This window comes from Micropterus salmoides, unplaced genomic scaffold, assembly GCF_014851395.1.
Source record: "Micropterus salmoides isolate LMB-PRFRI ecotype aquatic unplaced genomic scaffold, ASM1485139v1 Ms_hic_scaffold_12, whole genome shotgun sequence".
NCBI classification, from domain to species: domain Eukaryota; kingdom Metazoa; phylum Chordata; class Actinopteri; order Centrarchiformes; family Centrarchidae; genus Micropterus; species Micropterus salmoides.
Window position 1 is genome coordinate 570,049 of NW_024040263.1, and position 21,143 is coordinate 591,191.

General features: G+C 40.9%; 1 protein-coding gene across 20 annotated transcripts in view; it reads right to left on the minus strand.

Moving 5' to 3' along the window:
* Positions 1–21,143, minus strand: part of cacna1ab (calcium channel, voltage-dependent, P/Q type, alpha 1A subunit, b) — a 142,769-nt gene that overhangs the window by 88,966 nt on the left and 32,660 nt on the right. For all 20 annotated transcript variants that reach the window (XM_038712740.1, XM_038712738.1, XM_038712737.1 and 17 more), the window contains exons 2-3: positions 13,620–13,725; positions 13,094–13,233 (exon numbers count right to left, since the gene is read on the minus strand). In XM_038712740.1, the coding sequence (XP_038568668.1) occupies positions 13,094–13,233; positions 13,620–13,725 (246 nt within the window). The remainder of the gene's footprint in view (positions 1–13,093; positions 13,234–13,619; positions 13,726–21,143) is intronic.

Below are 21,143 nucleotides of genomic sequence, written 5' to 3' on the forward strand. Positions count from 1 at the left end.
GATGACACAAAAGAGCAAAGGGGCTGTTTTGATATCATGAATCTAAATTCTGACTTTTTCTGCTTTTCCGTCTCTCTCTGTCATTCATTTTCTCTCCTTTTGCTCTCTGTTTATTTTTGTCCAATTTCACTGCTTCCCTTTCTCCCGTACATCTCAGTCAGGGCCAAAAGCAGAGCTTCAATATTCATCCGTGCGAGACGGCAACCATCCGCTTCTGCCAGACAACCCAAACCTCCAGGATGCAGTCACCCCTGGCAACAGCTGAACCTGCCCACAGTGCACTGAAGTTGCCAGTAGAGGGAGCACCGACTGTGCTGCCGGTTGTGATGGGGGTGGACGGATGGGATGGAGGGGGAGGGGTATGGAGGGGTGTTAGGAGAGAGGGGATCAGAGAAACAACAACACAAGAAAGGAAAGGGTAATGGTTAAATGGAAGAAGAGGAAGAAAACAACTGAGCAGAAAGGAAAAAATGGCAAGGGAAATGCTAAATAAGGATATGGAATGACTAACAGTAACCTTAAACAAACTGTGTGTTGTGACGGGCAAGCCAATTAGCAGATTTCAAAGATTGTTTAATAGGTCTAAAATGGACAGAATATATACCAGAAAATTAGGCAAGAAAAGCTGTCTCTCTAAAACCATAAAGATTAAAATGATGGCATTGTGTACATGTTAAAGAAACGCAGGGAATGTTCAATACTGGGGAAAGAAAAAATGTAATTTGGCTAAAGAGTCATAGTAATTCTGAGCAAAGAAACTGGAAATATTTGCCGAAATGATGTCTCGTTATTGCTGAATAACAAGCAGGATGAGACAGAAATGGACAGACTACGTGGATTAAAGAAACATTCATGAGGATAACAACTTGTCTAGGTCTAATGGGAAAAAGAGATAAGGAGTTGTAGCCAGCATAGTTTAACCTCGTCAGAAGATGCATACTTGTCTCTGTAGGCTATGAATTAGCATTTGTGAAAGAAATGTATAGTTATATAGCTGTCATGTCAGAAAAGCCCATTTACTTATATTTGCTATTGTTTTCCTTAAATTGTCAGCTTATATGCTAATCCTTGTCTTGAACGGCCTCCGCCTCTTTTCTCTGTTATTTAGCTACGGTTCAACATATACCAAAACTTACAAAAGCATTCATTTAAATGACAGGGATTCTACACACACACAAACACACATAGACACTAGAGATGACAATCTCTGATGAAATACAGAGTGGGAGTGAAAAGACGGAACAACCCTCAAGAGACACAGAGACACAGAGTGAGAGAGTAAGTAGATTGAAAAAGAGTGATAGTCCTGTATGTCAAAAGTGTGAGATTCAACTGCTGAGAGAGAGAGGAACCCCCCGAAGAGAGAGAGAGGCAGAGAGACTCTAGAGAGAAAAAGAGGGAGAGTTTTATCGACAGTGATGACAGAGGCTGTCACTGCTGGGAAACACCTAACTATCAACCTGCAAAGCCACGCACACGATTTAAACTGTGCTATAATATGCATAACAGTAATCCTTGAAAACTTTGCCTATTTTTGAAAACCATGACTTCTTTAAAAAAACATGACATTCAAGTATTGTAAGAATATTGTGATTTATCATGATATAATATTAAAGATTAGGTCTACTCTAATCTTTCTTTTCCTTTGATTCCTACTATTACAGTGTACACTTTATTTCTATTTTTGCTTTAAAGGGGCTATATGTAGTTTTTCAATGAAATCACTTATTAATAAATCAAAGTTTCACCACCTTATTGTCAATGGGCTGTAACCTCACTTAGAAATGAAACACACTCCTGTTTCCTCTATTGCTTGGAACAGCCACTATTCTGCTTTTAATGTGAGGACACCGGGTCGGGATGTAGCCTAACACCACAAAACAACATAGACTCTGACATATACTCCACGTAAGGGTAAAAACAACAATAAAGGTTTCTGTGCTGAAGCCTGTCAGGCCAAACAAGAATCAGATGTCGTCTTATGAAAACATTACAAAGGCTGGAGTCACTAAGAGAGTCACGTTAGCTCGCTGGTTAACGCCGAGAAGTTATGGCTTTACACATTACTTTACCAGCTAACGCTATCCACCATTACTATTCTGTGGAGCCAAGAACACTGAAGTAACAGAGCCTGAACATGTCTGTTGAAAAGCCACAGCCAGCATGCCGGTGTATCCGCGTTGATTGTGGGATGTGTTTCAGATTATGCTCGCACATGAATTTAAGTGAGCACGCACAAGAGCACACACCTGGTTGCAATCTTCAAACCACACCGCTAGTGGCCGCTAATAAATAATTAGCCCTTTAAAGATTTAAGGATTAAAGATTCAGATGTTTCCAACACCACATGAATACACCATCACTCACCGCTCAGCCCTCCCTTTGCATACACGCAGGAGAAGCAAAGGTGGCCAACACACTCTCACTCTTGTGCTAAATTCAATGTGTGGGCCTCATTTTTTGTTCAAATTTCTCATATTTTCTTACTTCTAATAAACCTGTCAATAACTGCTACTACTAATGATGCTTCTTCTTCTTTGTATGGATTAAACTTAGTGACAAAACGCGCTTTGTAGAGACTTTTGTCCGTTTCGGCTACTGTAGAAAGATGGTGGTGCAACATGGCGAAGTCCATGTAAGAGGACCCGTGTTGTATGTAGATAGAAATGACTCATTCTAAGGTAATAAAAACATAGCGGTTCATTATGAAGGATTTTATACACCACAGAAAACATAATTATGGATATAATGTTGCATTTCTGTTAATAGATCCTCCTAAATATTACACACTGGACCTTTAATAAAATCCACTGTAAACATTGCTGACTTTCAAAACATCAACTCAACAGTTGAAAACTGCTTGAAAGATCTGAAGTGTGCGATCCCGTCCTGTCGTCTCGGTCTCTACAGAGGTGCAGCAGTGTGAGGATGATGATTGATGGAGCTGATTATGAACATCTCAGAGGTCACTCGCCACCTTCACTTTGCCTGGTCTCTCCCCGTTCATGGCATTGCCATGGCAACCGGTGATTCCTCTCTTCGCTGAGTCTCCACGGTTACCGACCTGCTCTCATTCATAAGCGTTGCCAGGGCAACGCAGCTCTGGCTCATTGATGGAATCTTGGTATTGCCGCAGCAACGGGGATGGGAAGTGGGTCTCCTAACGATTGATTTTCAACCCCTTCAAACCCCGCATCTCCCACCCACCCACCCACACACACACACACACACACACACACACACACACACACACACACACACACACACACACACACATTATCCTTACCTACCCCCTCACACCCTTAACAGCAGCTCCTGTACATGGTGCAAGTGTAACTTACCTTGCATGCACACACACACACACTGACCAAACGTGTGTAAGCGCATCCATTTACCAAATACAAACACAGACACACTCACATCAAATATATACAGAGTACAATTTGATGACAGTGACGAATGCCGTGCAGCCCAGGTAGTATGGATGACCCACTTTCTCTTCTGCTGCTAGTATGTTGAACACAGGAATTATTGTTTTTCTCAACATGTACACAGACACATAAATCCCACATACACACAAACAATTAGTAGCCCTTCACTCAACCCTCCTTGGATAACTGTTACCTGGATGACGGAGAATCTTCAGACATCCTAAACTAGTAATTTAGGGCAGTTGTTAAATCAGGAACTTTACTCCATTGACTCTGATTGGTTTTAATAATATTTAACCATTTATTAAATACAGTCAAAATGCAGCTACCATTGCCATTTAAAGAGCATGAAAAAGTCATTTTTGCATTCATAACATTCCATTGAGATTTAACAATAACTTAGATGTCAGACGACAAGATAACAATTCCACTATTATAGGATTTGTGGGTTTTGTTGACTTTAAGGGTTATATTTCTGAATTGTCAAACTTCTGAGATATCCTGGCAGTTCAGAGGTCCAGATTGAGGACTTGTGTCTTTGTCATCAGGGCTCTGAGACTGACATATTGATGTCAGTGTAGTGGCATATATGAGCTAGCATTTACTGATAATGATACTTAACTTACATAGATAACATGTATGTGCCTATGTTAAAGACCATGTGCATTCATGAGGGTGTTGTATGTAACAAATGCTATCACAACATGCAAGAGACTGGGACAAGTTCCAGCCAGTGACATGTGCATGAGCTGTATGTGCGTGTATGTGTGTGTATTTGTGTGTGTGTGTTTGTGTGCACATGGGTTTTTGTGTGTGTTGTGTGGAAATAGTGTGGGAGTGCCATGTGTCATCACAGTGTGAGCTCCTGTCCCCTTAGTGTCTCCCACTGAGCCCTAACCCCCCCCACCACACACACACACATACACGCATGTGATGGACAATGTTCCAGTGTGACAATATGTTCGAACATAGTGTAAGAAATAAACAAATGGCATAATAGGGAAAGAATGGGACACTGGTTCAATTATCACTATGGGTATATAGATATGTCTGCAACAAAAGTGTCTGCCAAATACCTTGATGTAAATAACAAGGTCTTGGCTCACTGTCATTAACACATTGACTTTTGCTCTGGCAGTTATTAATTTGCTTTCCAAAACTGCCAAAGGTATGTCAGGGTCATGATTTGAGCTGCTGGAACATTTCCCAGCACAGGACTGACATAGGTACAGGTGCCCTTGGGTAAAATAACCTAGTCTAGTTGGTTTGCCACTATTTTACAATGGAGCAAGCATCACAAACAGTGTAATGACCTGACACGTTTTTGACAAATTCAAAACAAACACATATTCACATATTTGGAAGCAAACACTAAAGTGAAAACACAACCATCTACAGTAGGTTCTGTATGTTAAGTAAGATGTATCAAATCTAAGATCTAAATGTTTATGTAGTTAAACAATTAAATGTATCCCGTAGTTGTAGCTTCCAAAAATCCAAACAAGTCATCTAAATCAAACATGATGTGTTTTTTAACTGCGTTGTCTGATGTGACACCCCTATCAGAAGGACAACATAATTTGTCTATGCCTTCCAAAACAGCTCACTGATTAAGCTATGGTTAGGTTTAAGGAAATGTTGTGTTTTGGGTTAAAATGAAAACTTTGTGAGGGTTAGGGGACCTTTGTTGTCAATGTTCCAATAATAAATACATGGTTATGGTTCGGGAATAATTTTGGTCATAGTGTAATGAAAAATATTACAGTCTTCTGTGTTATAAGTCCAATGTTTTGTTGGCCCATCCATCCACCCTGCCCTCCTCTCTATGTGGACTTTCATGCTCTATAATAACGTCACCTGACTTCCTCCTTTGCTCCCATAATTACAATAGCTGCTAGTGTTCCTTATCATTTGAAAGTAAGCATTTGTTGTTTTGGGTCACTTGCTGAAATTACTGAATCTGTTGTTTGTCTCTTTCCTATAGATACAGGACATTAAGCAGCACTTTACAACTGTTATGTCACCGCTTACCCCAACCTCCGCAATCAAGGTGGTATGCCCCAGTCAATTCCCCTTGTTGGGAGAGCCCATTTGCTAGGTGCAGAGGGGTGTCAGGAGAGAAATCAGTGGTAGGATTGGAGGTGAAAGAGGGGTATTGTAATGGCTCCATCACCTCAGGGACTGGGAATCTTTTCCACCAGCTTATGTCATGAGACCCCTCCCTCTCACTTCATCAAAGACACAGCTTTCTTTTTTCATTCCACCCAAACTTCTCTTTTTTATTTCTCATTTCATTCCCCTCTGCTTTTTTTTTTTCTTCTTTCCATCTCCTGGTTGCTGAAGCTTTCATTGGCAGAGGCTGGATGAAAGCACTCTCATTCTGACCACATTCTCCATCCTCATCCCCTCTTCCTCTTCCTTTCCCTCTCTTCATTTTCTCACTCTCACATTATTGCTGATCTCAGCAGAGTGCTAACACTCAGCTGATGGACTTTCTCTCTACCTCCACCCCCAACCAAACACCCTTATTTTCCCTTCATTCCTTTTCCCCCCTGCCTTTCCTTCTCTCCCTCCCTTAGTGCTTCTGTCTTCTTCTAATTTCACTTCATGTAGGATCAGGTGGAGGGAGGATGGGGAGAAATGAAAGTGGCCAATAAGGAGGGATTGTCTCGTCTTTCCTACTCTCTCCTCTATATCTTTACTCTATCCATCAACCCCGTGTCTTTTAATCACATATATGTTTTATTAACCTTTATTTATCTAGGGAAGGTTTGCTAAGTGTGCATGCTTTTCTGCAAACACCCTTTGGCCACTGGAGGGTTTCAGAGACTAAGTCTTCTGCATAAGAGTACCTTGATCGCTGGATTTAAGGTAGTAATGCAGATATTCAAAATTTTAAAACTCTGTTCAGTGAGCAGTATATTATTTTTTAATAGGAAATTTGTTCTGTTTAATTAGCCGTTGAGGACATTTGACCCAAACCGTTCCTGTCAAAAGATGCAAAAGGTAAAAGCAGCAACAGGGAAGTTTGATCTGCTTTCACTATTGCCATATTTTCCCAGTTGAAACCAGTAATCTCATTTTCTGACAAAGCAGCTGCTTGTCAGTCCAGCTTCATCCTTCCATCCATGCCTGTCCTTTAATTATATAGACACTCTTGTTTTTCCTCTCTCCTGTTCACCCACGTCATTCTTTCCTGTGTCTATAATCTTCCATCGGTTTTTCCGTTCACCTCTCTCCCTCATTCTCGCTCTCTCTAATTGGCCCACCTGTCCCCCCGTCTCCTGCCAGCATGACTCTTGGACCACACGAGAGCAACAACTTCTGGACTTTTGCATCCTTGTCCTTCCTCTCAGTGTGTTGGTGGGTGCAATATGTCATGTAGTTGAATGTTTATGTGTAAAGAATGTGTAGTTGTGTCCTCTCTAATCAACTTTGTTGCAGCTGCAGGGACAAGTATAATGAATATTGGACTTTAACTAGGTGGCAAGAAATACAGCTCCAATTCAGCTTTATGCAGGTTGAAATTCAGTATTAGTGAGGCTTACTTGATCTGATGCTGACGTCTTCAAGCAATGAATTGATTTTTGTATCAATGGTGAAATGATAACTTCCCAAACAGAAACAGCAAAAAATGTAAACTTGTGTACGGATGTCTGTTGGGATGACCAAAGTACTATGATTACAAAACAGTCAGTTGTTCAGTCATGGGTGTTTTAAAAGGTAAAATGTACTGATCCCCTGAAAGTAGTGGATTACATTTAGCCGACGCTTTCATCCAAAGCAACTTACAATTGATATATATATATATATATATATCAGAGGTCGCACACCTCTGGAGCAGCTAGGGGTTAAGTGTCTTGCTCAGGGACACATTGGTGTCTCACAGTGGATTCAAACCCGGGTCTCTAACACCAAAGGTATGTGTCTTTATCCACTGCTCCATCACCACCCCCTAGTAGAAAATTTTCTTGTGGTGCAGTTTTCCTTCCCTGCCAGAGGTGTCAGAAGTCAGAGTCAGGCAGAGAGCAGCAGAGCTGGAGCTGGTTAAGATTAAGTGTCTTGCAAAAGGACACTTCAGCAAGACAAATGGTTGTCAACAGTGTGGGTGTGATGATGAACTGGTTTAATGCCTAACTTTATCACTCTGCTGACCTCACATTGTGTGTCAGAAGGTGTGTGTTTGTGTCTGTGTCTCTATTTCTGTTCACAAGGGTGTGTGGGTGTGTACAAAGCACCACACACTGAAACAGGCTTTTGGCAAAAATGATTTTGTTTAAAGAGATATGTCTACTTTTTGCCACTTACCTCTCACTGAACAAGTCAGAATCATCAGTGCCTTCCAAAACTTTGACCAATTTCTAATCTGCCACCACTGTAGTTGAGGGTTGTTTAGGTTTAGGCACAAAAACAAATTGTTTAATGTTAGAGAAAATATTTGGCTGATTTGGGTTAAAGCTATTTGGTTAGTAGTAGGGAACAGCCATGTTGACCCATCCATCCACCTCAAACTCTTCCATGTGTGATTTTGAGGTGCTACAATGTCTCGCTAATTCCACCTACTTCCAAAGGACATTTTAGGCATTTGAACAACAATGCTGTTGTTTTTCTTGTGAAGATGTGCTCACCTCATTGGTGACACGCCTCTCCTCTTTACATTTAAAGGTTTTCAACTCCATCTTCTTGGAACAGCTCATTGACTATTCTCAGACACGCAGCCATTATAATGTTTGTGCAACCTAGTGTGCGTGTGTGTGTTCATATGCAGCAGATGGCCTTCAGGGCGTAGAGTTGGAGGTAACATATATAGAGAGAGAGATGAGCCTGTAAATGACTGCAGAGCAATAATGATAATGGAAGTGATGGCAAAGGGACAATTTTCAGCCAGGTACTCTCCCTCTGTGACCTCATTTCTCTTTCCCTGCTGCACTTCATTTCCTCACTTAATGTCGATATTTCATTTTCTAAGAGGAAGTACTGTACTTACTGTAACACCTGTGTGTACCAATTACCAATCTGAAGTAATATTTTAGAGAGTGACCTGATTCACACCAAAGTTAGCTATGTTTCTCTGAGTCCATACAGCCTGATAAATATCTTTAAGAAGATGTGTTTCATCTGATCTGTCCTGTTTCTGATGCAAAACTCAGCTGTGAGTCGTCCCAGCATTGAGTCAGAGGTTCCTGTTTCCCTCTGTGTTGAGCTCTGATGTCATTTGGTATCTTTGCCAGATACTCTAGTGTAGTGACTCAGTATGCTATGTTTTTCCCCCTGAGATGGGGCAAAACACTCCCTTTAGGAGTGTCGTATGCATGTACATAAACTGATAGAGGTTTAGCAGGCAATGACCACTTTGACCTATTCCATCTTGGCGTCCTAGGCCAGACATCCATCGTCTGAGATTATGTAGTATCATAGGCAAATAACTTGATGTTTAAGTTTAATCTGTGACATCATAGACATCGTCTGTCTGTTAATTTTTACTTGCACAGTAGATCCCTTACATTCTTATTATGATTCCAATCATATTTTAGATATTATATTTACATTGCACATGCTATGTTGTGATAATGGTTTACTAGCATTATCACAACATTTGAGTTACTAAGCTAAGCAAAAAAGAGTTTTTTATAAAGACAAAGGTATGGGTATTTATTTAATCAGACTTTCCCATATGAATTACCGGATCACGTTTTTTGCTTCAATATTCTATTTTTGTTAGGCCTCTCCATAATAGTCCATCCAGGAAAATATACATGCAAGTATACGGCATACTGCTTAAAAATATATACCAAACGTGTAAACTGAGAGTTCTATTTTTGATCATTGTATCTGTGAACATCCATTAGAAGAGTCATAGGCACGTCTGTGGTGTCCTCTCATTGACTGACTGGCCCAGAGTCTATCGTAAATGATTAGATTACTGTGTGACGTCACAGCATGGCACTGAAAATCAATGGACCGTCATCCCTGAATACTAAATACACTAGTCACTCTGTGTGTGTGTGTCCCCTGTCCTCCTTTTCCCCCTCTCTCATTAATTCCTGTCCTCATCAAGTATCTCTCTCCAGTGTTTGCCAAGAATGAAGTCAGCACACATACATGCACACTTCACAGCACAGTGCCAGAAGCCTCCTCAGTCACGACTTGCACAGCACAAATTCCTTCAGAAACCAAAAGAGGAGAAAGTGAGAAAGAGAGAGTCTGACACTATTAACACGTAAAATCGAACAAAGCCGCAATGTTTTTTACCTGCCACATTATGAAAGTGTTGGACCAAACAATTATATTTAGCTATTCTTAGCAGTAGTGGGGCTACAAATACAGTTTGTCTATAAGGTAGCACTACAGGAAAGGTCACAGGTTCTTTAAAAGTGAGTCTCACATTGGGATCATGAATGTGCTTAGCAAATGTAATGGGAATCTACTTTGATTTGGAGGCATCTTATATGCAAAGTGTAAACGCAGTAACACTGAGGTCACCAAAAGAACGACGGTAAATGAAAGCTACAGCTTGCGGAGGAGGAGGCACGTTAACTTCAAAGAACGGCACACATGTTTGCACTACCATACAAGTGAGGACCCTTACAGGCATAATTCATTCTTTAGCCAATGAGCGTCACTGACGGTTTGACTTTTTGAATTTAGGAACTTCCAAACAAGGCAGTTGGGAAATCTAATAAAGCAGTGAGTTTTTACTATATTGTGAGAGAGATTTGAACCCCTCAAATGACCCTTCAGAGAAGTTTCCAAATATGTCTTCCCTCTCGAGGTCTTCAATTGGTACTCCAAGAACACACTCACACACACACACACAGGAGGAAAACATGGTGAACATATGCTCGCTTCTTGCAGCATGTGTTCATACCAAGACCTTGCATTCAATTTCAAATGTTCTACATGAATATACACTAACACTTGTACAAATACAAATATGACTACAATTGGCAATATAGGCCAAGCACAGTAATTGTGTGTATACAAACACACACACACACACAGTATCTACAGAAATACATTATGTGTGTGTGCATATGTGTACGAGTGTCTATGCACCACAAGGTAACAGCAGTGTGTGTTATATAGGCTGTGCTGAGTGATTGATCATTGGGAGCAGGGAAAAGGAGGTTACTGCAGCGTTCACACACAAACGCACACACTCACTCCTTCTCTGAGCATGCTCCTTTCAGCGTTTGCTCTTTCTCATTTCCCTCTCTCTCCCTTCCCCCCTTCTTCCATCTTTGCCTTCCCTCCTCCTCCTATCCTTCTTCCAAATCTCTCTCCCTCCATACATCACTCTCACCTCCGCTGTCCCTGCACCCATCACTCTTCCCTCCTTCCTGTGGTCTTCCTCCTCTCTTCTCTGCATCCCTCTCACACCTTCTTTAACAGCCAAACCCATCTTGTATCCCCCCCTCCCCTCTCTCTCTCTCTGTCCTGTTCTCCAGAGCCCAGGGGAACAAAGAGACATCGTCACATGTCCTCTTGTTCTGCCACCTCCTCCTCCTTTTTCCTCCCTCGGTTATCTAGCTGCAGTAGTACAGCTCTACTCTACTGCTTCTCTGGCAAGGGGTGGTTTCATCTCTCAAGGGCTCCCTCAGTCTCTCTGTCTATTTATCTGTATATACCATCCATCCATCTATCTATGGGTGACTCATTAAATCAGTGAGCAACAGTGCTTGGCATAGTTTCTACAAGTCTGTGGAACTCTACTGGAGGGATGAACAAATGAGATATGAGTCTCTCATTTGGTGTTTTAATGATGGTGGTGGAGAGCACTGTCTGACCAGGTGACTATGAAGGCCATAGCAGATGATTCTAATAATTTTTTATTCTTATTACCTTTATTTCTTTTTTTATACTGCACCTATGATGCTGTGAGAACTGCAGCATGTGCTTTTGTTTTTGATGGTCCAGCTACTTAAAATTAAGGCAAAGTAGAAGCAACTGAAAATAAATAGTAAATAAAAATGATATTGCAGATTGGTGAGTATGACTGGTGTAATGTCCAGGTCCACACTACTATTTTAAAGTCTCTTTTATACTTGATCTGACTGGGCATGACATGAAGCTTCTTGTTTTCACTCACAAAACTAGTTCTGAATAGTTGAGGGGCCCTTTTTGTGTTGAGATTTTTTTTGTCTTATCTTTCCAAGTTCAGGAATGATACTTCAAGCTCAACATCCCAGAGGTCCCTGCCCTCAGAGCTGCCATTATGAGCACCACATGTGCATTCCCCATGAGAAACTATGGGATAAGAAAGGTGTTAAAAACATCGCTACATGTGAACACACCTTAGCGAGGTCTAGCAACATTTTATGCGTGCGTCAACTCCGTGGTAGCAGGTAACACCCTGTGAAGATGAGTGACGAGACAAAGGGACCGGCAGGGTACGACAGTAGGTGCTGGTGTTTTATCAGTGTATTTCTTGATCAGTGCTGAAATTGTGTTTATCATTAATATAACAGCTGCTGTTGTAATCTGATATAAGGTATTTCTTGTTTTAGCTTTGACAGTAAGTGCACTTCTAATAATGTACATTAAAATTGAACAGAGAAAGAATGAAAAGAGAGAGAGAGAGAGATAGAAGGAGAAAATTCTGCTACCACTCTCGGCTATTGCCATAACAACAAACCTGCTCCCCCATCTCCTGGAGAAGTGACATTTCACTTTGCCCTGGTTGCTGCTCCCTGCAGTGCTGCTCTGATCCAGCCTGCCTGTGTGTGTGTCCTCATTAAAGGAGGCCTGCGACTGAGGGGGAGTGGCCCTGATCACACACGCACACCTTGTCAAACTAGACCTCTGCTGTGTCTGTGTGAGTGTGTTTGAATCAGAAAAAAGAGGAAGTCATGCTACTATAAGATGCTCACACATACAGATTCAGCGTAAGGATTAAATGTAAAAATGGCGATTGGTTACGTTTATGCGTTTGTAACATTGATATCAGCATCAACGCTAATAAAACACACTTTTTGAAAGGAACTGGATTCACTGAAATAACTGTGTGTGCCTGTATTTCAGTCTTTTCCCCCCTTGACAAACACTATATCTTATTACCATCTCCACCCATCCCCCATCTCTAGCTCAGGCAGCCATATTTAACACACCCTCACACACAGAAGTTTTTGCTTACCTATATTAACAGCGATCCTTTTACTCAGTGGGCTTAAATGCACTTAAATCATCTGATCACAGTCTGCTTTTGGCAGAAACCTGAATGCAGAAATGTTTGTGCAAACTGTAAATTGCCCTCCATCAGATTTAAGGATGTAATAAAACATGTTTGAACCCTTTGCTGTGTCATGAAAAATAGCACTATAGCAGAAGAAAAGCTCATTTCTGGTTGTATATAGCTGTGTGATGTTCTATTTTTTTTTTAAAGCCTCGACCTGATTGGCCCAACTAACCCAGCGCTGAAGTGGAGCAGGTAGCCATGGAAACAAATCCTACACATTTCAGTATCCAGAGGTACACATTAGGCACCATGTGGACAGAAATAAGTAAAAACACTAAACTAATTTGAATAACATGAATAACATACAAATAAACAGTGAGCAGGAGAGAGTAAAGAAAAATAGTATATTTAAAATAAAAGAAGAAGAAATAAACAACAGAAGTAGAAAAAGTATAAAATTTTAATAGGGGTATTATTGTGAACTCACCCAGTGAGCACGACCACGAAGTCCATAACGTTCCAGCCGTTCCTCAGGTAGGAGCCCTTATGTAATGCAAAACCCAGAGCCAGGATCTTTATCCCAGACTCAAAACAGAAGATGGCTATGAAGTAGGGCTCCGTCTCCTCCTGCAGGGGAGGAAAGCAGGGGAGGTGAGGAGCAAAGGGGTAAAAAAGAGGATGGAAAGAGAGAAAACAGGGTTGAACAAAAGAATACAGGGTAGATCAGGTGAGGAAAGTGGAATGCGAAGAGGGTCAGCAACAGGCAGATTGTGGCAGTTTTTGTAAGAAAAGATTTCAACCACTGTGAGCATGTACTGTCATTCGTCTGTGTGATTGTGTATTTTGTGCCTGTGTGTGCTCTGTGGATGCATGTCTACGTATTCATCTGTGTATTTACTGTAAACCATGTGTCTCTGTGTGTTTGAGCCTTTGTGTATTATTTCTGTTCGTAGACATACTGCCTTTATGTACATGTTTGTATATACTGATTTGTGTGTGTGTGTTTTTGTTACCAGTCGTTCAGACAGAGGTGTCTTGTCTCCATCAGGAAGATGCTGTTCCAAAGCCAGGACGATGCAGTTTGCAATGATGGTGGTGAGGATCATCCATTCAAACGGAGTGCAGCTGGAGTTAAGGCCAACATCACCAACAAGTATCACACAAATACACAACTCATATACATATATATTGTAATCATTCACACTGCAGAGATCAAGCCACTGCTGATCAACTTTTGTTTAAAATTTCACCGTGACTTGTGTCCCAATGGCCAGCTGTCAGTCTGGATGGGGACCTTAGTGACATCCCCCCCCCACCCCACCCTCTCTCTCCATATATTTCTTATGGTCTCTAATGTCAAACTGCCCAATAAAGGTGAAATTGCATTAAAATGATTGATCCACGAGTTATGACATTTTCAAAATTGCATAAAATAATTTGTCCGGCATTCTCTTAGAACCCAAAAGTCCATTTGATTCTCTTATGTTAAAGTTCAAAACACAATGATCATGTTCAATTACAAATTCATTTTGACAGACACATAAAGGATGGAAAATACAATGTGCTAAGACTATTTTTTGGTGTTATTGCTTTTGATTATTTGTTTTTGCATCTCTGGTTTTCCTGCAAAGAACATTGTGACTCATCTGTTTGTTTTAATTTGTAAATACACTTAACTCTGCTTGAATGTCACAGTAGTTGACTTTGATTTTACACTGTGTGTAAAACATGTTGTCCCTTTACGTGCATCTCACTGCTGTATGTGGCTATCAATAACACAGACAACCAGAAAAGCTTGAGGGAGGTTTGGTTAACTATATGAGCACATTAGGTATTTGAGGCTTCTGCGCTCCTGCAACCTGAAAATCAGATGCAACAGAAATGCAGCAATGATTGACATTATTAAATTTAAACTGAAAATGGTCAGTTTATCAAAGCGCTATGTGAAAAAACAAATTCCCTCTACACACACACAGGCTGACTCACAGAGGTCGCCTGGTGGAGCAGCCAGCTTTTCACAGCGCTCCAACCAGTCAAGTGTATTTGTATGTGTTGTGGTGTGTGTGTGTGTCCATGCCTGAGTAATGGCTGCCGGAGGGGCTAAGATGACTGGATACATCCAGACAGATCAAGCCTGTGTCTAATTGGCCAGTCATTATCCTGTTAGCCTGTATGTGTTTGTCTGTGTGTGTGTGTGTGTGTGTGTGGTGGGAGTACGTGTCTATTGTCGTGTTTACCAGATGCAACGCTGACATTGACACTACGGCCGGAGGACGGCCTCTGTGTGTGTGTGTGTGTGTGAGGGATAAGAGGCTGCTGGTTGATGTGAGAGGATCAGACAGGTCGGTCTGAGTAGTACACACTAGCAAGACGATGCTGAACTACACAGCACACGCTGGCTGTCAGACGCACCTACCTACTTGTGAGACACACACAGGGTATAATGTTCCTGAGGGCAAAACGGCATTCTGGGTTAGATTGGCAATTTTAGTTTCCTAATATTATTGTTAAAAACTGTTATGTAGCTATTTGAAACTATAATTTTCGTGAAGCTTGACTAAAATTACAGTTACACACGGGGGGATTCCAAACAGTTAAACCAACCTGGCTTCAAGACAAGTTGACGTCAGGATTTCTGACATGACACTGCACGCAAGGCTTATATGAATGCCATGTAGTGCCATGTCAGCATCATGAAAGACCTACATCTTGTCTTTCATTTTGCTCATGAAGATTGTGTCCTCTTCTTGACACGTTTAGAGTGACAGTAGCCCTGTGTGAAACAGACTACTTTGAATGGAGCCAATCTGTTGATGCAGCAGGGGTGCCAAATGAGGGGGTTCTGGCAAAACAACAACAGGTCGAGTGGCAAAAAAGTTGAAGCAGTCTCACCTTTTGCTGCAATGCAATGTCATCCAGCAGGGTGCATCTAACGTTCCCACCAACGCAGCCCCCTCCACTGTTTTAGTGCAGGGCTGTTTTCGGTCTGAATCTTTGCTTAAGCTTGTACTCAAGACTTAACACTGACTTGCCCACAAAACAGCTGGGATTCCAGCTAGGTTGTAGACTTATCAATCCTGACATCAACAGATGTGGAGTAGCTGATCTACTTAGCCAATTTCTTTCTCCACTCTGCCGTGGTAATGTAGTATTAACATCAGACATTTTTCCCGGTGGAGTTCACCACTCCTCCATACAGTACACTGTAAAGATCAAGCCTCTGTTTTTTCTTTTAACAGTGAAGAGATGCTTCCTCATGCATCTTTTCAGCTTAACAAAACGTATGTGTTGACGATACAAGAGAAGAGAGGACTAAATATTACACACACTAAATATTCAATGTGATCAGCTAGGTCTTTAGCTCTCGACAGATTTCTTTTTAAGTAGCTCTAATTGTAGAAAGGGTTCAGAACTCTAAAACTTAAAGTTGGAATACATATTTGGTTAATTAACCACATTTTAGCCAGTCTTCTTTTTAATTGTAATTAGGCAGATAATACACATCTAGTGCGATAAGAAAACATGCTGACATCTAGTGGGCAGACTCATTTATATTTCATTTAAAAAAAATTCTCAAATCATTATAAGTACGGTATGACCAACATTTTGGATTTTGTAGCAATTTATAGTAACCTTATGCAGCACACAGATGCTGTGTGTGTGTGTGTGTGTGTGTGTTCACACTGGTCAGACTACATGCTACCCTGCTACACCATCTATTATTCAGCAGACACACACTCTGCTGGCCTAACAACCTGCTGAAAGCAGGAGGGAACACTCCCTCTCTATGTGTGTGTGCGTGTGTGTGTGTGTGTGTGTCTCCCTTTATGTGTTGAGATCTTTCGTTCTCCCTGTTTTGTTGTCTTGTCTTTTGTTTTTCTTTCCGTTTCTGTTTTGTCTTCTACCACTTTTCCTTTTTTTTAGTGATTTTCTGTTCTTCTCCTCACACCTTTTCTCTTTTAATTTCTTTCTTGTTGTATTCTTATACCACTCTCCAGTTGAGTGTGAAATGTCACTCCTTCTGTCTTCCCGTGCTCCTTTTCGTCCTCTGGCTCCCCCCAAATTGTATCTTCCCCTCTGTTCTCCTCACCTTCTGTCTCCCACTCCACCCATTACTTCTTTTTCAGAGAGAAAGAAAGATTAGTTGAATCGGAAGCCATTAGAGAGCAGAAATTTTTGGCAACAGTATTATTGGTGAGCACTGCAAAAATGTGTGTGTGTGTGTGTTCCTCTCTCATTAATTAAAATGGCTTTCTGATGGCCACAAACAAGCTCTGCCGTGCCAAAATACACTGACCTCACACACACACGCACGAGCGCACGCACATTCACTGTCTGTCCTCTTCTTTTCACTCTTTATCTCTACTTTCCACTGCAGGCGGCTACTCAAAGCAAACAATTAAACACACACACAAAAGCATGTATGCAAACAGAATGAATACATGGCAATGTACACATACACAAACATGCATTATTAAACTAACTAGTGCATAGATATACACAGATAATGCTTTGGAACATAAATACACACGCAGGGAGAAAGGTAATACCTAAATCAACAACATTTTGTTGCTCTTTTGCCTATTATTGTGTATACACAATCAGACACACGCTATGGTTGTGCCAGCAAGTGTATTATCTTATTAAAGAGAGAGAGATGATTGGTGTTTATGGAGATGCTCCATTTTCCAGGCAACATTTCAAAATGGCTGATACCACGAACAGAAAGCGATCAAATACAGTAATATTGTGATTATGGTGAATTGACCCTTTAGGCATTAAAGCCCCGTCCTTGTAAACCTAAAACCTCAGTTTCACAGACTCAAATAATCTGTGTTCCCGGGGATTCAGGATTAACAAGGTACCACATGAAACGTCTTTGCATCAGTCCCCTGGAGTCTTCAGTTTCAGATGTATGTCTTGACTGGGTCACAGGATTGTTTCTGCTTGTTTTTGAAGGTAAATTCTTTGTGCAAGCGTTTTTAGCACTTCCAATACATTGTTGTATTATGGAGCTTATATTTCTTCATATACACCTGTATTTTAATAGCCTTTAAAACACTATTACCACCCATCTGTCCCATCTGACTGCTTGTATCTTAACTCCTGCACACACTAATATCTTACTCCTCCCAGAAAATTGTCCCAAAATGGGGAAAAAAGAAAATGTATGTTTAGTGCTGAAAAAATTGATTCATCAGTCGCAATATTAATCTCTGGCAATTTTAACAATAAATTTGTCATTTCATTCTTTTTGTAAGCACGAAATACAAACATTCATTGGTTCCAGCATCTCAGTGAACATTTGCTGGATTTCTTTGTCTTCTTTGATGGCAAATTGACTATATTTGAGTTTTGAACTGTTGGTGAGACACAACAAGCAATCTGAAAGATGTATTTTACACTTCTTCAAGAATCCCAATATTAAACAAGTTTGGAAAACAATACAATATAAACAGGCAGTTATGTAAAATTGGCTGTGATGGAAAGGGCCAATATTTCAGCCTATTTAGTAAACGGGGGATGCATATTCAGTGTTTCCATACCTCATAAACACTTGCAGGTGCAGCCACTGGCAGAAGAATAAAACGATCCACTCACATATCCGGCCTTTTATTGTGGCCAGCCTAAGGCACACCTATGCAATCCCCATGCTGTCTGATCAGCATCTTGATATGAAACACCTGTGAGGTGGATGGATTATCTCGGCAAAGGAGAAGTGCTCACAAACACAGACTTTGACAGATTTGTGAACAATATTTGAGAGAAATAGGCCTTTTGTGTACATAGAGAAAGTCTTAGATCTTTGAGTTCAGCCTCATGATGAATGGGGGCAAAAACAAAAGTGTTGTGTTTATAATTTTGTTCAGTGTACTTTACTACATTCACAAATTTTGTACTACCTGTCACAGTGTTTCCAGCCTAATGTAGCGTGTGTGTACCCAACATGGTGAAGAATTCCTCCATGAAGACAGTAAACTAACTACCTGTTAAATATTCCTCCTCTGTCTCCAAGCCCAAACCTCCACAAAACTACCCACACCTGTTTAAATATGCCTCAGTCTAAGTCATCCTGTGAAAAATGTCCTTGTGTACCAGTTTGCTTGTCGGTATGTGTGCGTGTGTGTGTGTGTGTGAGTGTGTTCACCCAAGTGTGTTTGTGTGTGTGTGTTTTCAGCTGATGAGGCATTTTGGCGTGGCGCTGAGGCTGTGCTTTAGGGGAGCCGAGCCTGATGAGGGGGAGATTTTAAATCACACCAAATGAAGCTTTATCAAATAAATGAAACTGTGTAGCACTCGACTCAGCAAGAGTCAGTTCCTTTATGGGAGTGACGCAAGTGCTCTTTCTCTCGCTCTCTCTCTCTCTCCATCCCCCTCATAAACATGCGGAGCTTAAAAATAGCAAGAAGCAGGTATACGCAGTTGAATATCCTTCAAATTTCAACTCCAATTAAAGTTTAAAAGAGTCTTAAGGAATTTCTGCAGATTCATTCACTCGCATTTCCTTCACTCATGTTTTTCAAGTCCGCAGGGAAAATAAGAGACGACACAAATGCATATGAGGTCACTGTAAAAAGGCAAACAGACAAACAGTTCCAGATTCAGTGCGAGATGAGGCGAAGACATAGCTCTGTGAGTTAACAAGTATCCCAATACATCCAGTCTAATTATTATGCTTGTGCTGCCATCTACATGTAGTTCATTCTCTGAAACACCCTGTGTCCTACAGCACTTCTCATTGTGTTTTAGTGCAGTGCTACATCACAGCTCGGTGTGGTCACAAATGTACCACCACCATACCTGACCACAGCCATCTGTGATTTGGGGTGCGCTAACAAGTACAACAGACCCATAGAGGTCAATGTAGAAATAATTCATCCATACAACTTCATGTGTGCTCTTCAAAATATTTCAGCTTGAGCAGAAAATTCAGCAAATGTCTGTCCTTTCATGTTCATTGGCTGTTTGTGATCCATATTTAAAGATTACAATGTATTTGTAGCAATATGCAAAAGTGACAACATTCATCTTGAAGAAGAACATTGTAAATAACACAATGACGGGATGTTGAAGATAATAGCTACTAAAAAGAGGTCTTCAGTGGTTCACTCAGTTCCTAGTATCGGGACCAGAATCAGACTGGGTCCAAATGATCTTCTATGATCGAATTGACCCTTTGCTAAGCCACGCCCCGAATATGCAGCGTGCCAATCGCAGCGCAGTATCGGACTCGCTGTAACTAGGGTCTGACACTTTAATGGATGCGCTCCATTGACTCGTATGCAAAAGAAGTCTTTTTCTAGCAATTCTTCGCTGTATTTTTCCAAAATACGGTCAAATGTTCCTGTGAAACTTGTAATTACAGTTGCTACCCAGAGAGGTTGAAAGGAGAAGCATGATTTATTCACTTTCCAAAACCTAAAACAAATATGGAAAATGTAGGCTGTGGATTGTTTATAATGTAATGTTAGTTAGCTAACGCTAGCTAATTTACTACTGAATGTAACGTTATATAACCCAACTGTTCTGCTTTTTAATGATTGTAATAGTGAATAGAGGTCTACCCAGCTGTACACGAACAGTGTTGATCCTTGATATCATTGTCCTCTTTCTCAATAGTCAGGTAAGTTAATACGGTGGTTCACTTTTACTCTGTGATCGGTAGGCATTAGCTTCTGTCTTTATTTTTTTCACGTCAGTTTGACGGTAGTAAAATAGTTTGAACCCTTGGCAGCAATGTGCATTTGCATGAGCGTAATCAGCAGAGAGACAGTGGTAAGTGTCAGCTTATAATCTCCATGCTTTACACGTGCATTAATATGATTGTTGAAGTTGATCGCTACACAGCTGTAAATGAGCTAATGATTGTGATCAGCCACTGAAGTGATCTGCCTGAGGTAACGCTTTGTTTCATTTATTTTATTTCAATTTTCATTTATATTTTTGCATCCTTGCAGCTTTTGCCGCTATGGAACAGTCTAGTTTTTGTCACATGCTTAAAGTTTCATCTCCTCCTCCCTTACCTATGTCACCATCCTTCTAACTCCCCCTACTTTCGATCGCTCCACCTGCCTCCTCCTTCTCTCTTGTCCTCAGTTTCTCAGCAGGTTGAATACTCCTCCTTCTCTCTGTCTTTCAGATCCTAAAATTACTGAAAATCACTCTACATGTTTCTTTCAGGGATGCTTCACAATTTTTGAATAGTAATTCAATTAGAAAAAGTAGGAGTCAGTAAAACGTGCGTGTGGCACAATCATTTGGACTACACCAAAGGAGATGGGCTTGATGCGCTGGAAATAAAGTTCCTTTTTCAGTACTGAACACTACCACAACGTCTCCCTAACATCCTTCATCAGCAGAGCCATCGGGACCACCAGTTACCAGCTACTCACTCCAGTGCTGGCACAGTGCTAAAACAAAGTGTGGAGATCTGGGTCTGAATGTATATTTCTGGGCAAGAAATCTGGAACAGGTAACACAGGTAAAGCTAGAATATCAAAAGTCTACAAAACTATTCAAATATATTCCGTTATTTC